General features: G+C 37.4%; 1 protein-coding gene across 1 annotated transcript in view; it reads right to left on the bottom strand.

Moving 5' to 3' along the window:
* Positions 1-15,344, bottom strand: part of Arl8 (ADP-ribosylation factor-like protein 8) — a 100,150-nt gene that overhangs the window by 66,129 nt on the left and 18,677 nt on the right. The window contains exon 2 of the mRNA XM_090382880.1: positions 8,476-8,556. Coding sequence (XP_090239006.1) covers positions 8,476-8,556 — 81 coding nt within the window. The remainder of the gene's footprint in view (positions 1-8,475; positions 8,557-15,344) is intronic.

The raw sequence follows: 15,344 nt of genomic DNA, 5'->3' as shown, positions 1-15,344 counted from the left end.
TGAGAAATGTCTGTAGGGAAGTGGAAGACTGAAGTCCTCCACTTCCCTACAGACTAACAGTGAGGTAAATGATTTTGTAATAACTGAGAGCAAAGTGGAGAAGAAATTGTTGAAATGAACATAAAAAATGAACCTGAGGTGGATGGGATCTATCAAGTTATATGCAAACCCTTAGCCATAATTATGAGAGTATCCTTGGACTCAGGGGAAGTCCCCATGGACTGGAGGCGTGGCAAATGTGACCCCAATTCACAAAGGGGATCAAAAGATGAAAAGTAATTACAGACCTGTTAGTTTAACTTCTGTTCTGGGGGAAATAATGGAGTCATTGGTTAAAGAAGCAATACAGGATCATCTAGACAAGACTGCAATTATAGTTCAGACACAGCATGGATTTGTTAAAGATAAGTCTTGTTTAACAAATTTGAATAGATACTACGATGTGGTCACAAAAGAACTGGATGAAAAAATTTATTTTGATATCATAAACTTGGATTTTAGGAAAGCTTTTGATATTGTTGCATATGGAGCAGTATGGCAATAAGGGCAAGTTGCTGCAATGGATAAAAGGATGGTTGGGTGGGAGAAGGCAGAGTGGTAATCAATGGACACTGCTCTTCGTGGAGTCCCCCAGGGTTGTGTGTCGGGCCAAGTGCTGCTTTCTGAATTTATCAATGATATCGATGAAGTTATATCAGGGTTAATTTTTAAGTTTACAGATGATACGATAGTTGGCAGGTTGTTAATAACAGTAATGATAGTATACTACTGCAACTGTATCTAGAAAATTTGAGCAGATGGGCTGATAGGTGGCAACTGAAGTTTAACATTGACAAATGTAAAGTACTGCATATAGGTAGCAGCAACCCTAGAGTAACATACCAACTGTGTGGTACTACACTCAGGGTAGTAGAGAATGAAAAGGACGTGGGGGTAATTGTGGAGTCAGATATAAAGTTTTTTGAGCAGTGCAGACAGGCTGCAAGAGTAGCTCACGGTGTCTTGTCAATGATATACAGAAATTTTGCTAGCAGGGATAAGGCGGTGATTGTCCCCTTGTATAAGGCAATGGTCAGGCCACACTTTGAGTACTGCATACAGGTCTGGATGTCTCATTTTAGGAAGGATGTAGAGCCGCTGGAACGAGTACAGAGAAGGGCAACAAGATTGATGAGTAGAACAAAGTGTTACTCTTACCAAGAAAGACATAAGTTCTGCAAACTGCAGTGTCTGGAGACTAGGCACCTGCAAGGTGATTTAACTGATGTGTATAAGGCCTTGAATGGTTTGAGCAAGCTCAATGCTGATGGGATTCTTCCTTTTGCTCAGATTATTCACCTGCAGGGACATAAATTCAAATTGAGGAAAGACAATTGTAGAATCGATGTGCAGAAATTTGCCTTTAGCAAGCGGGTGGTTGATAGATGGAACAAACTACCATCTGTTGTAGTGGAGGTCGAAAACTTACATAAGTTCAAGGCAGAACTAGACAAGCATTTGGAGTGAATGGATGGGTGAAATGAGAAGGGTTTTTTTTTTTTTTTTTGGCTGATGCTATATAAGCTTGCGTTCTTGCATCATATGCCTCTACTAATGCTAATATCTGGAAAACTAAACTCCCTCTATTATAATACATTCTGATTTACTGGGCCACTATTTCGATATTTAACTGTTTAACATGTTCATCCTTGTCAATAGGATTATAACCCACTATTACTCTCATTTTTGCTTTCCCAGTGCTTATGTCACACCAAACTGAGTCAATATTGCACTGACCACCTATGTCAAGTGGATGCACTGTCTTAGATTTTGTGCTTATTAGGAGCATAAATCCCCCCTCCTATCCTGTCTGTCCATTCTGTATACATTTTACTCCCCATATTCAAATTGTGCATTCTTTATATCTGGGATGATATGAGGGATGCACAACTGACACAGTGTCTCAACTATGTCTGCATTTGATATTTCGACCGACGCTTGAAATTAATCAAATTTATTAGATAAGCTCCTAGCATTGGTGTACATGCAAGTATACATGCACTTGTTCTTACTCTTAATAACCCTAACACAGCTCATGTAATTACATGTTTCAAGATGATACACAGTACTCCTTAAAATCCTGAGCATCTTGCTTCCAATGCTACTGCTCATTCCAATATAAGTAGTACAAGAATCACTTTCACCTCTGCCTGCGGCTACTGTTAATCTATTAGTCTGTATATCCCCCAGGCTAGCAGTTTACCAACCCACCTGACAGTGCTGTAATAGCATCAACAAATATTTTTGCACCATTTCTATTTAAGTGTATCCCATCCTTGTAGAAACAGTCTTTCCTGTTAACAAGACAGAATATGCTGAGAAAAATTCTCGCCAACTTTAACAATCATGTTAGAGCAAAACCGTGTTGTAGAAGTACTGTGTTATACAGGGGTTGCCTGTATATATAGATATTTTGAAAATTCTGGAAACAAGTTTAACATGAAGATAACTGTGTATATAAATGAACAAATATTTATAAAAAGCATGCTATTATTATTTTTTTTTTGGTACTTTTAAAACACAGGTAATGAAAATTCTACTACATATCTGCAATAAGGCCTCTGAGGTTGGGATTATTCATACTACCAATTTTAAACACACACACCAACCGTTTATGACTGATTGAATGATGAAATAAAATAAAATAAAATAAAATGATAAAAAAGATTGTAAAATAATATTTACAAAAAACTTTTAATTATTTACAAAAAACTGAAATATAACAAAAATAAAATAAGTAAATAAGTTAAAATACATTAAAATATAAATATAAAAGCGATAAAAAAGACGATAAAAACACTATTAGAGCTTTTGGAGGTGTCGACCTCCTTCCTCAGTAATAGTGAGACTTAAGCAACACATCCTTAAGTACCAGGTTTTTTGTAAATATTATTTTACAGTCTTTTTTATCATTTTATTTTATTTCATTATTCAATCAGTCATAAACGGTTGGTGTGTGTGTTTAACATTGGTAGTATTCTACTACATAGTTCAACATTACAAATAGAGTATTTGACAAAAGCTTTAATCATCATTAACGACACGACTGAGAAAGTTCTACTGCATAATCAACATGAGAGTATTTGATAAAAGCTTTAATCATCATTAATAACAGAATTGAGAAAGTAACTGTCATACTTTCTAAAGGTTTACAGCAAATGTTGGAAATTTCTGCCTTGAGTGTCAACTCATGCTTGGCAATCATGCAAAGCATAGAAAGCATTTTAGGTAACACTCCATGATAGATACAGAAACTCGTAACAGTTTATGGGGACTGTTACAGATTTCAGTGGCAGCAGTTTGAATGTAACTTATTATTTATTTCATTTAAGCTTAAGAAATCAAATTTTTTTGGCATAAGCTTCCCAAAATTTTTTTTCCATCTCCATATATAAAACTGATCTTGAGGTTGTCACAGACATTCTCTCAGATATGCCAGACAAGCTGTACTTGCTGCCTGGGAGTCTAAAACGCTGATGGAACTGATATTCGGGTGACACTCAAGTCAAGTGGACCCAATTTCGGCGAAGTCTGGATGGTCTGTGACAGCCAAATCCTCTGCTTGCACCTTCACGATGGTGGGACTGTTAGTAATCCTGGGTATAACCCAAATGCACAAGTACATGGTGGGTGACCACCCAGGTGTGAACCAACGTAAGCAGGGGTCGAGGTGTGGCGCCCACACCACATGGAGGAACGCTGCCCCTCTATGTTACCAGGCAGTACTAGGTGGAAGATGACTCTCATCAACCGGTAAAATACCACCACTTTGCTTATTGGAGGCTTGAAGTGGTAGAACCCTTGTTTAGTCTCTAGAGCTAAGTTCCGGTCAACCCTTCCCTATCTCTTCCATCATGCAGTATGATTGATGACTTTTGAGGTTATGATGAACGTCATGGCGAGATCCAATATTCCTTACATTTCGAGGGTACAGCTCTAAAACGGTTTTCGCAGGCCGGCCGCTAGTTAGTACACCGGACCGTACCTATTGGTAACTCTCTAGGAGGCTTCCGGATCAGCCAGTGTATAATCTTGCTACCTCTACTCTGCCAGATAGTGACTGGAGGGAGTCCGAGTAGTGTGTATGCGGGGAGCATTGTCGAGGCCACGTTATGTCAAGAATCTGGGTATATTCTTACCACATGTACGCCATATCCAAAAATTTCATTATTTCATACAGCATGTCCCACCCACTTTTTCTTACTATTAAATACACCATGAATTGTCAAACTAATAGAGCAAGCTTATCTGCGAAAAGATCTAAACCTCCCAAGGACTTCCTAATTCATTTCACAAATATACGTGGTCTCAATTCTAATCTCAACGATGTCCATTTCCACTTGCAGTCTGCCAAACCTCATGTACTTTTTCTGACAGAATCTCAGTTATCGGTTGATTCAACTACTGCTCATCTCAGATGCCCAAATTATTCGCTGTATGATTCCTTTTGCCTCAAAGGTGGTACTTGTGCATATGTCCGTTCTGATATTCCCTGTCAGAGACTTGGCAATTTGGAATCTCCTCTCTTTGATCTTCTCTGGCTTAAAATCTCTCTACCTCATTGTGTCAAATTCATCTGTTGTCTCTACCGTTCTCCCAACTCGACTAATCACTTGGAGCTCTTTGACTTCCTCTCGTTGCAACTTGACTTTCTCCAGTCCAACTCTCCTAACAGTGAGGTAATTTTCCTTGGTGATTTTAATGTTCACAACCCCAGCTGGCTTCCGTTTTCTAGTCACACCGACCCAGCAGGTCGAGATGCTGAGGCTTTTGCAATTACTAATGACCTAGCACAGATTGTTCATTTACCTACAAGAATACCGGACAATCCTAATCATACAGCCAATACGCTCGATCTTTTTCTCACAAACAACCCTTCTAAGTACACAGTCGAAGTGAGAGCTCCTTTAGGCACTTCAGATCACAACTTGGTGATTGTCTCTTCTCCAATGGAACCTTTATCTCATGGCTATTCCCAACCTCGTGTTGTTTGGCATTACAAGAATGCAAAATGGGATGACCTGCGAGACTTCTTTTCTTCTTTTCCTTGGTCGGATTACTGTTTCCAAAGTTCTGATGTCAACGTTTGCTCAGATCATGTCAGTGAAATTATTCTTGCAGGAATGGAATCCTTTATTCCACACTCCACTTTAAAATCTCGTCCTTTATCTAAACCTTGGTTTTCCAATAAATGTGCTAAGGCTGTCCAAGAGAAGAATGTTGCATATCGTAATTGGCTTGTTTCTAATTCTTCAGTTTCATTTTCTGCCTACACAAAGCTCGCAACAATTGTAAAGCAGTTATTAATCAGTCCAAACTAGAGTTTGAACAGGCTAAGAGTAGAAAACTTGCTTCTTGCCCTAATGGTAGCCGAGAATTCTGGTCTCTTGCCAAAGCTATTGGCCGCAACTTTTGCCCATCTCTGCTCCCACCTCTGTCCAAACCAGATGGTTCTGTTGTCACTTCAGCCAAGGATAAAGCTGACCTGCTAGCATCCCATTTTTCTTCCAGCTAATGTATTAATGATCTTGGTAAAACACCTCCCACCATTCCCAACACACTCCATTCAATGCCTCCTGTGGTCTTCCGTCAAAAGGATATCAGAAGGATTTTGATGAATCTCGATGCTAAGAAAGTTCCAGGTCCTGATGGTATTTCTCCACTTGTTCTCAAAACCTGTGCTCCTGAACTTACTCCTATTCTTTGCCGCCTTTTTTCACTTTCTTATTCTAAAGGTGTTTTTCCTTCTGCTTGGAAATTTGCTCATATCCAGCCAGTTCCTAAAAAGGGTGACAAATCCCTCCCATCCAATTATCGGCCCATTGCAATTACTTCTACTCTTTCTAAAGTAATGGAGAAATCAATTAACCGCCAACTCTTAAACTACCTAGAAACCTTCCATCTGATCAACGATCACCAGTATGGATTCCGTCAGTGTCGATCCACTGGTGATATTCTGGCTTATGTTACACATTTATGGACTAATTCAATGGAAAGGTTCGGTGAAACACAAGTAGTTGCTCTTGATATCTCAAAGGCTTTTGATCGTGTTTGGCATAAAGGTCTTCTAAACAAGCTTCCATCTTATGGTTTGCCAACTGTTTTTAGTAATTGGTTATCCAGTTTTCTCTCTGATCGCTCACTGAGGGTGATGGTTGATGGCTCTCTGTCTTCTAACTTCTCCACTAATGCCGGTGTCCCCCAAGGTTCAGTTCTTTCCCCTACTCTTTTCCTCTTGTATATCAATGACCTTCTTCCATTGACTGGAAATCCTATCCATAGTTTTGCCGATGATAGCACATTGCATTCAACTTTCCATTTTGAGAAACCTTGTCCTGCTCAATCAGCTTCAACTTCTCGAAAATCTGCTACCAATTCCTTAAATGCCGATCTTCAGGTAATTCTCCAGTGGGGCAAAGACAACTTAGTTGATTTCAACCCTTCTAAAACTCAGTATTGTCTTATATCTCGCAAAAATGATTCTTCTGCTCCTATGCTTATCTTTATTGACACTCCAATTTCTAGGCAAAAGGATATATCTCTTTTGGGGATTACCCTGACTTCTAATCTCTCTTGGCACAAGCACATTACAAATATTGCTTCCTCTGCATCTAAAAAACTTGGTTTTCTCTTTCGCTCTCGGCGTTACTTTTCTTCCAAACAGCTGCTCACTCTGTATAAATCGCAAATCCGCCCTGCCATGGAATATTGTTCCCACATCTGGGGTGGTGCCCCCAAAACCTCTCTCAGGCTTCTTGATTCCATTCAGAAGAGGGCAGTTAGGTTAATTAATGATTCATCTCTAACAGAGTCTCTCCACTCGCTGTCTCATAGACGCACTGTTTCTGCTGCATGCCTCTTCTACAGATACTTCCATGGGCACTGTTCTTCTGAATTGGCTTCTATAATTCCCGCTCTCTCTTTCAAAACAGTCCGAACACGTGCCGCCACCAGCCACCATCCATTTACTGTCCAACTTCAAACCCACAGAACCAACTTTTCAGCTTCCTCATTTATTCATTCAACTGCTGTTTTCTGGAACAACCTTCCTTCATACGTATTTCCTGAAAATTACAATCTACAGAAGTTCAAGTCCAATGTCAACAAATATCTTCTTTTGTCTTCTCAATCTCCAACCCAAGCACGGTACTAAGTACTATAGGTTCTAATACCTCTCGTGTTTGGGGTTCACATAAAAAAAAAAAAAAAAAAAAAAAAAAATGTTGGCCAGGTAATTGAACCACCTTGGCCAATCCATCATTGGTGATTGTATACATTCAGCCATGCTTTAACATCGTCTCACATGAGGAGTTAGGCTAAACGGAGTTAGGTTAAAGAGAATGAGGAGTTAGGCTAAACAGATATTAACAATTAATGTTTAAACAATTTGGCAAAATGTGTGGACCCAGTAGCTTGTTTTCTAAAATACACATCCAAAGATTCACACAAATCATGCTGAAAGATGCTTGCCTAATAGTCTGAGGGTTTCCAAAGTCCACACAGAGATTATGCAACTTAGCAATTCCTGCTCTAGTGAAACGGGCTTTATATGTACACATTACGAAATTGGGATCAGATCATTTGTGGCTTTGTACAAAGGTAGGCAGTTTCATCACTACCTCGAGGTGCCATTCTTTGCAATACACACCATTACTTACTACAAAAATCCCCACATGGGAAGAGGTTTTGGAAAACGTTGGGCAATAGATCACCAATCTCAGTTGCCAGCAGTACTTATTGTTCAAACGTTCCACATTCACCAATATTTCTGTGCACATTGGAAAACATATCAGCAGTGATATCTTCAATTTGGAAATTGGTCCAGGATTCTTCAGCTGCAGCATTTTTTGAACAAAACCGGTGTACAAAATGGCAGTCTCCTCCACAGTACTAAATCCAGTCATAACCTTCTTCTTTGGAGATTTGATGTTTAGGTGTTTTAAAAACTACACCTCCTAAAAACAAAATATCAAATGTACATTTTTATTTTGTATTTTGTTTAAGCATACAGTATGCACCACAACTTGAGAAATGTAAGTAGCACTCACCTTAAAGCACTTGCCTTAGAGCATATTTGTATTTTATACTAATGAAACTTTTTTTTTTTTTTTTTTTTGATCTAATGAAGTTTTTTTTATTATAAATTTTATGATCATCTCTGAAAACACGGAGAAAAAAATCAAAACTTGAAGTGCTGTCATTTCTAAACCAGTGTCCATAAATTGCCTTCCAATTTGTGTGCAGTAGATCCACAGAACATCCATTATACAATTTATTTATATACACTATTTTTGTCTCTCAAAATTACTACCTTTACCTACCATGCATGCATGTACATATGTGCTAAAGATGCACACATTCACAGATGTATGTGCATGTTATTTATTTAAAAAATGATTTATTTATTTAAATACTAAATAGGAGTCAAGCACTTACTTTAATGGTGACATTCCCCTTTGTAACTTTACGCATATTAAATCCAACAGTAGGTATCATATCTTCACAAAATTGGCCGGACTATACATAATGAGAGAAAAAGAAAAAATTTATTGTAAAAACAGATTGTAGTCACAATAGCTTTCAATTACATTCACTTTGAGTTCAAAATAGTATTAGTAGCAGTATATTATGCCAAACTACTGAGATCTATGGACCCCTTCAAAAAATAAAAAAAAAAACCTCCACTGGCTGAAGGCAAATTTTCACACGTCTATCTTGTAACAACAATCCTTTCTGAATTCATGTGCTCTTGTGTGCAGCAGTCTGAGCAAGAAAAAGGTTTCCCTCAGCAGTATTGAGCTTAGTCACTTCATTCAAAACCACCTAAATCAGATTTCAGTGTGGATGTCTAGTCTACACGATGCTGTAGTTAACTGAACCGAAGCCTTTCCTGGTAAGAGCACCCTTTCATTAGTAGTAGTGGCATGTGATGCAAGAAAGCAAATGTATGAGCTTATGCAGCATCAGCCAAAAAAAAAAAAAAAAAAAAACCAACACACCATTCCCTCAGCCTATCAACTTCCACAACGACAGATGGAAGTTTGTTCCAGCAATTAACCACCCGCTGGCTAAAGGAAAATTTCTGCACATCTATTCTACATCTGTCCTTTCTTAATTTGAATTTATGCCCCCTTAGGTTTGTAATCTGAACAAGTGGAAGGATCCCATCAGAATTCAGCGTGCTGAACCCATTCAAGGCCTTATACACCTCAATCAGATCACCGTGCGGGTGCCTAGTCTCCAGCCATTGCAATTTGCAGAACTTAAGCCTCTCTTGATAAGAGGATCCCTTCATTCCCCTCACCAATCTTGTTGCCCTTCTCTGTACATGCTCAAGTAAATCTACATCCTTCCTAAAATGAGGCCTCCAGACCTGTACGCAGCACTCAAGGCGTGGCCTGACCATTGCCTTATACAGAGGGATAATCACCTCCTTTTCCCTGCTAGCAAAATTCCTATATATCATTGACAAAACCCCATGACCTGCCCTGGCAGCCTGTCTGCATTGCTCAGAAAACTTCATATCTGCCTGCACAATTACTCCCAGGTCTTTTTCATTTTCTACCACCTTAAGTGTAGTACCACACAGTTGGTACGTTTCTCTGGGGTTACTTCTACCCATATGCAGTACTTTGCATTTGTCAAGATTAAACTTCAGTTGCCACTTCTTAGCCCATCTGCCCAAATTATCTAGATCGTTGCAGTAGCACACTGCCATTACTGTCATTAACAACCCTGCCAACCCTGCCTTTGTATCATCTGCAAACTTCGACACTAAGTCTGATATACCTAATTCTCAACACTAATCTCACTGCTCTTCTCTGCATCCATTTCAAAAGATACACATCCTTCTAAAAATAAGTCTTCCAGACCTTTATGCATGATACATGAAAAAAAAAAAAAAAAAAAAAAAACATGAAAAAAAGTTTATAGACAAGTGAAAATGTAAATTCAAAATGGGAGGTGTTCAATGAGGTAATCATAGGAATTCCTCAAAGAATACCTTAGAGGTAACTATAGATGCTAATAAGCTTTTTATATCAACTAAGAAAAAACTGCTCAAGGTTTAGACCAAAACAAATGTGAAATGAACTGATGAGTTTAATAGTAAAAGGGCAAAAAAACAAAAAAATATGATAATTCCATGTATGGCATGATCATAAATCAAGTTACTCAGTGGACTGGGCATGCTAAGAAAGTAAGTAGTCACTGGCAAAGAGCATGAAAAAAAAAAAAAAAGCAATGAATTCTTTGCTTCTGTTAATAATAGAAGGAAAGGGATGAATCACATTAGTCCACTTAATATGAATGGCCTAACTAATGATAATCAGTTGTTGATAAACTAAATAAATATTGTCTCTATGGTCACACAAGAAGTATTAAGAGAAGACAGCAGACTTCTAACAGTGATTGGGAAAAATGATTTTACGTTAACTGAAAGGAAGCTGAAGAGAAACTGCTGCAGCTAACAGTCAATAGTGCACCATGGAGTGATGGAATCTCTAAATTATATTTAAACAATAGCAAATGAGATAATCAAACCTTTAGCTAAAATACTAAGTGTATCATTGGTAGTCCTTACAGATTGGAAATGTGTAAATGTATTTCCTATTCACAAGTGTGGTTAAAAGGTGGTGTGGGTAACTAGACACCTACAAGTTTGACAATGGCAATTGATGTCAGTTCTCCGAGCAATGCATACAATCTGCTAGAACAGTTCATGGGATTTTCTCAACAATATACAGGAACTTTGCCAGCAGAAAACATCTGGAATACTGCATGCAAGTTTAGACACCTCACTTTGGGAAAGGAACAGATCAGTTACAAAGGAGAGAGGTAAGAACAATAAAATTAGTTGGGAGGAAGATAGGATATTCTCACCAAGGCTGGGTTTCTGTAAATTTCAGTGTTTGGAAACTAGGAATCAGCAAAATGACTTAACTGAATCATATAAGGATTAAGTAAACTAAATGCTGATGTTATCTTGATTCTTTCTCAAACCACAAAGAGAAGTGGACAAATTTAAATGGGGGGGGGTTTGCAAAGAGCTGTATGAAAATTTGTCTTCAGCCAGAATGCAATCTGATTGTTGGAATTAACTTCCATTTAGTATTGTAGAAATTTAAAGTTTGAATAAATTTAAAGGACTAGACCAGCCTTTCTCAACCTTTTTTACCCTGGAGGAACCCTTGAAATAATTTGCAGGTCTCAGGGAACCCCTACATAAAAATTATTATATTTACAGCTAATGGTACATTAGCGTGATCAGTAAGTTGTAGATATAATAATCCAATAATAACTATCAATGCTCTTTTGAGTAGAGAATGATACTTTTCTATGAATCTGTTTATTTTAGCCAACTTATTAGCATACTCTTTTTGTGTGGTTCCTCCTCTTCACAAAAGATAAACTCTAATGCAAGTCAATAGTGTAAGTAGAGGAAATTTCAGTTTTTCCTTAACTTCCTACTTGATTTTTTTCCCTTATCCCAGTAGGATTAAAAGTATTATCACAAATTTCTATTATACAAGATAATGAGGTACGGTATGTGCAAGAGTAGCTTCCCCCCCCCCATTTAAAACTAAAAATGACTTTTTAGCCAATTTTTCTTTAAAAAAAAAACAGGCAGTTAAGCTTAGCTGACCTTTCTTGAAATTAATCTTTCTATCCTTTTCATAAATTTTAAAAACTCATAAGGCAAACATAATAATTTTTTGTTAAATAACTGGCTTAGGCCAAAATGGGATTTAATTTCTAAAGATAGGCTCGGTAGATTTAATTTAAATAAAGGTTGTAAGTTGATTTTAATTAGTTATTTACATCATGAAAATTTATTGAAAATGTTGAACAGTAAAGCTCCTAAAACCACAAGTCAAAGCAACATGAATAAAAATACAGCTTAAGACAATTTTATACGAGACTTTGAAAAAACATTTTTGTACTAAGTGACGATCAGGCTCAAATATAGGCCTAGCAGTTACAAAATTATTATACATATGTTGGTTTCTTGATGTCCTTTATAGGCCTATATATGCATAAAAAGTGTTATTTTCGAAACTAAACAAAGAATGAAATTTTGCTCTTTAATGTGAAACCTGAGCATGTTTTCTGCTACACAAATATTCAATTCTGGGTCGAACTTCAGATAAGCACACACTGATTTCATCTTCAACTGAAATGAGACAATTTCAATCTTTGTTTTTGATGCTTGTTGAACAAGAAAAAGCTTACTCACATATATAAGAAGTTTAAAACTGAATCGAAATGTTCTTTGCTTTCCTACTTGTAAAAGAATAAGAGAAGTTTACCACAATATGACGTAAACTTCTCTTATTCTTATTATTTTTTTATACTATCATATTGCTTTCCTATGAATGGCAGGATAATTTTCTTCCAAAGAAATCCAGAACTTGTCTAGGGACAGATCAGTAAATCTCATCTTGAGTGTACAATCAGACTGCAGCTCAAAGTTCTTCCCCTTATCTCAAAGTCAAGTTCTCACCCTCATGGGTAGTACAGTTGGTAGGATCGCTGTCCACACACAAGGGGGAAAAAACGGGAGGTCTATGACGGGAATAATTTTTATGGTTCTTTTTCACAACATGGCTGAGTTAGTCAGTCTCGGGCAAAGGTAGGTAGCATGTTTTTCCATTTTCCGTCTCTGGTTTTCCATCCAGCAAACAGAACATCAACCTCAGAAAACTCAATTTACAGACCATATAAACAGAACAACCAGGCCTTAGTCGCCTATGCTCCTAAAACCCAATAACAACAACAAAAAGACAAGTTTTCAGGCTGATCAGAAGGTTGAGAAAGGGTTGCTCACCCAGTCATACACTTCTGTTGAAAGGGAGAGAAAATACTGTTCAGTTTTGTTCAGCAGTTCTTCCAAATGGTGTTCAATAAGACTTGAGACTTGCTGATATCCTTCCTCACTCTTAAGCCCAAGCAACAGTGGAAACATTTCAAGATTTATTTTTGCAAAATGATTTTTCCAAAGCTTCAGTTTCCTTTAAAATCTAAGACTTAAAACTTGTCACTTGAAATCAAAACATTTTCTCCAGGGCCTTGCAGAGACTTGTTCAACTGGTTCATGTGGTGAAAAATGTCTGCTAAGTAGGCTAGTTTCTGCAGCCATTTGTCACCTTCAAAGCACTCAGCAAAATATGGCCTACTATTTTCTTGAAAGTACTCCTAAAATTTACCTTTCAGCTCAAACAACCTGTTGAGAACTCTTCCTCTGCCAAGCCACCGGATTTCTGTATGTAGCAGGAGATTTATGTGCTCTTTGTCCAGGTTTTCACACAGTTTTTTAAACATTCTCGAGTGAACTGGTCTTTGTTTAATAAAGTTAATCATTTTTGTAGCATCATTCCAGAACTTTTTTAATTTCATCTCCAAGAGTTTTTTTACACCAGCACTTCTCTGTGAAGAAAGCAGTGTGTCGTGACAATGTCAGGATTCTTTTTTTTACAAGAGATGAAACCTCTCATGGAGCCAACCACTGATGGAGCACCATCAGTAGAGATGCCAGCAAGATCCTTCGAGACAGACCTTTTGTTTCCTGATATGAAGACAAAACATTAAATATATCTTGGAATTTGCTTGTTTTAGGTAGCTCTTTGCAACAGAAAACATTTTCTTGAATTTAACCATCATTTAAAAATGCTACAGCATGACATTTATTGATGAAATCTGTTGACTCATCAACCTGGATAGAGAAGCTGTTGTTTTTCGGTTTATTACACAAAACCTGTTCAGCATCATGTGACATGTCACCAATACGTCGATTTATTGTACTGTTTGAGAGTAAAACCTTTTCACATTCTCGTACTGTATCTTGTCTTAGCATTTTACCCACTATAATTTTACATGCTGGCATCATTAGGTTCTCGCTTTTCCTTTTCTGGGCAATAAGTTCCGCTACTAAATAACTTGCTTCCTGAGCCTTTTCATTCAATGTGACTTTTTTTTTAACAGAAGCTTTACTCTGTTTTGAGATTCCAATAGCCTTTTAAAATAATCAGAACCTTTACTTGCCAAATGGCTGTGATTTGTAGTTAAGTGTCTTTTCAATTTTGCTGGAGCCATTGCTGCATTTGTAAGTTGTGTGCCACAGAAGACACACAACGGAATAGGACAACTTTGATTACCAGCCGATGTAAAACCCATTGATAAGTAGCTTCATTGTACAGGCAGACTTTTTTTGTGTCCGTTATTGCACTAGTGCAGTCAAAAGACTCAGGAGATTGTAATTCTTCATCACTAACCTTATCAGAACTGTCTGTAGGCCCAGACCTACACACTTTCCTCTTTGATTTCACCCCTCATCTACAAAAATCACCACATTTGTAAAATGTGGTGATTTTTGTAGATGAGGGGTGAAATCAAAGAGGAAATATTTGTAAAATGCATCAGACATATTTGTAAAATGCAAACGCTAATAAAATATAAAACAGAAGAGCATAATAAATAACTAGCATTGCACAAAGTACAAAAAAAAATTTTTTTTTTTTTTTTCAATCACAATCTCTCACGGAACCCCTAGCAACATCTTGCAGTGCCCTAGGGTTCCGCGGAACCTCTCAGTTGAGAAACCCTGGACTAGACAAATGAAGTGAGTAATTTCCCCCCTTTCTCTATTATTGTTATAAGCTAGCATCCTTATATAATTTTATGAATTCAAAGCTATTGAAATACCAGGATTCATCATTAACTTTATAATGCTTACCCATTGGAAAGTTGCTGGAGAGGTCTTCATTCTGCAGTGGATTGAAAATGGCTGATGATGATGATGATGATGATGATGCTGCTGCTGCTTACCCAGACAATATATTATCCACCAATTCCAGAATATATTTACAGATTAAAGGTCTCTTGTGAATATCACATGGTGTTGAGACAGTGTGAAACGCAAATATGACATTATCAGTCAATATTTTATATATTTCCTTACATGGTGTTATATGCCATTCCCAATATGCACTGTTAAATGGGGAATTTTAGTTTGTGTAAAAAGCATTAAGTGGACTACCTGTTAGGTACTGGTCATAGGTATCAAGAGTTGCAATATCTCCCAATGAAACATGTCTCAACACTATTAAAACTGTTCCTCACTGGTTTGCAATGTCTCCACCAAACGTGAACCATGACTCCATGGCATTTCTTATGATATTTAACAGCCAGAACCGCTATTTCTGTTATAATAAGAAGAAACTACATATGTTAGATAAAGTAACATGAGCGATAACATTACACTGGCTGTAACAAAGAAAGAGATCTAATTGGAAAGAACTGCTGAAAGA

The sequence above is a fragment of the Mastigoproctus giganteus genome, chromosome 1 (genome assembly GCF_048544385.1).
Source record: "Mastigoproctus giganteus isolate SK-2022 chromosome 1, ASM4854438v1, whole genome shotgun sequence".
Lineage (NCBI taxonomy): Eukaryota > Metazoa > Arthropoda > Arachnida > Uropygi > Thelyphonidae > Mastigoproctus > Mastigoproctus giganteus.
This window is presented reverse-complemented; position numbering and strand designations above follow the sequence as displayed.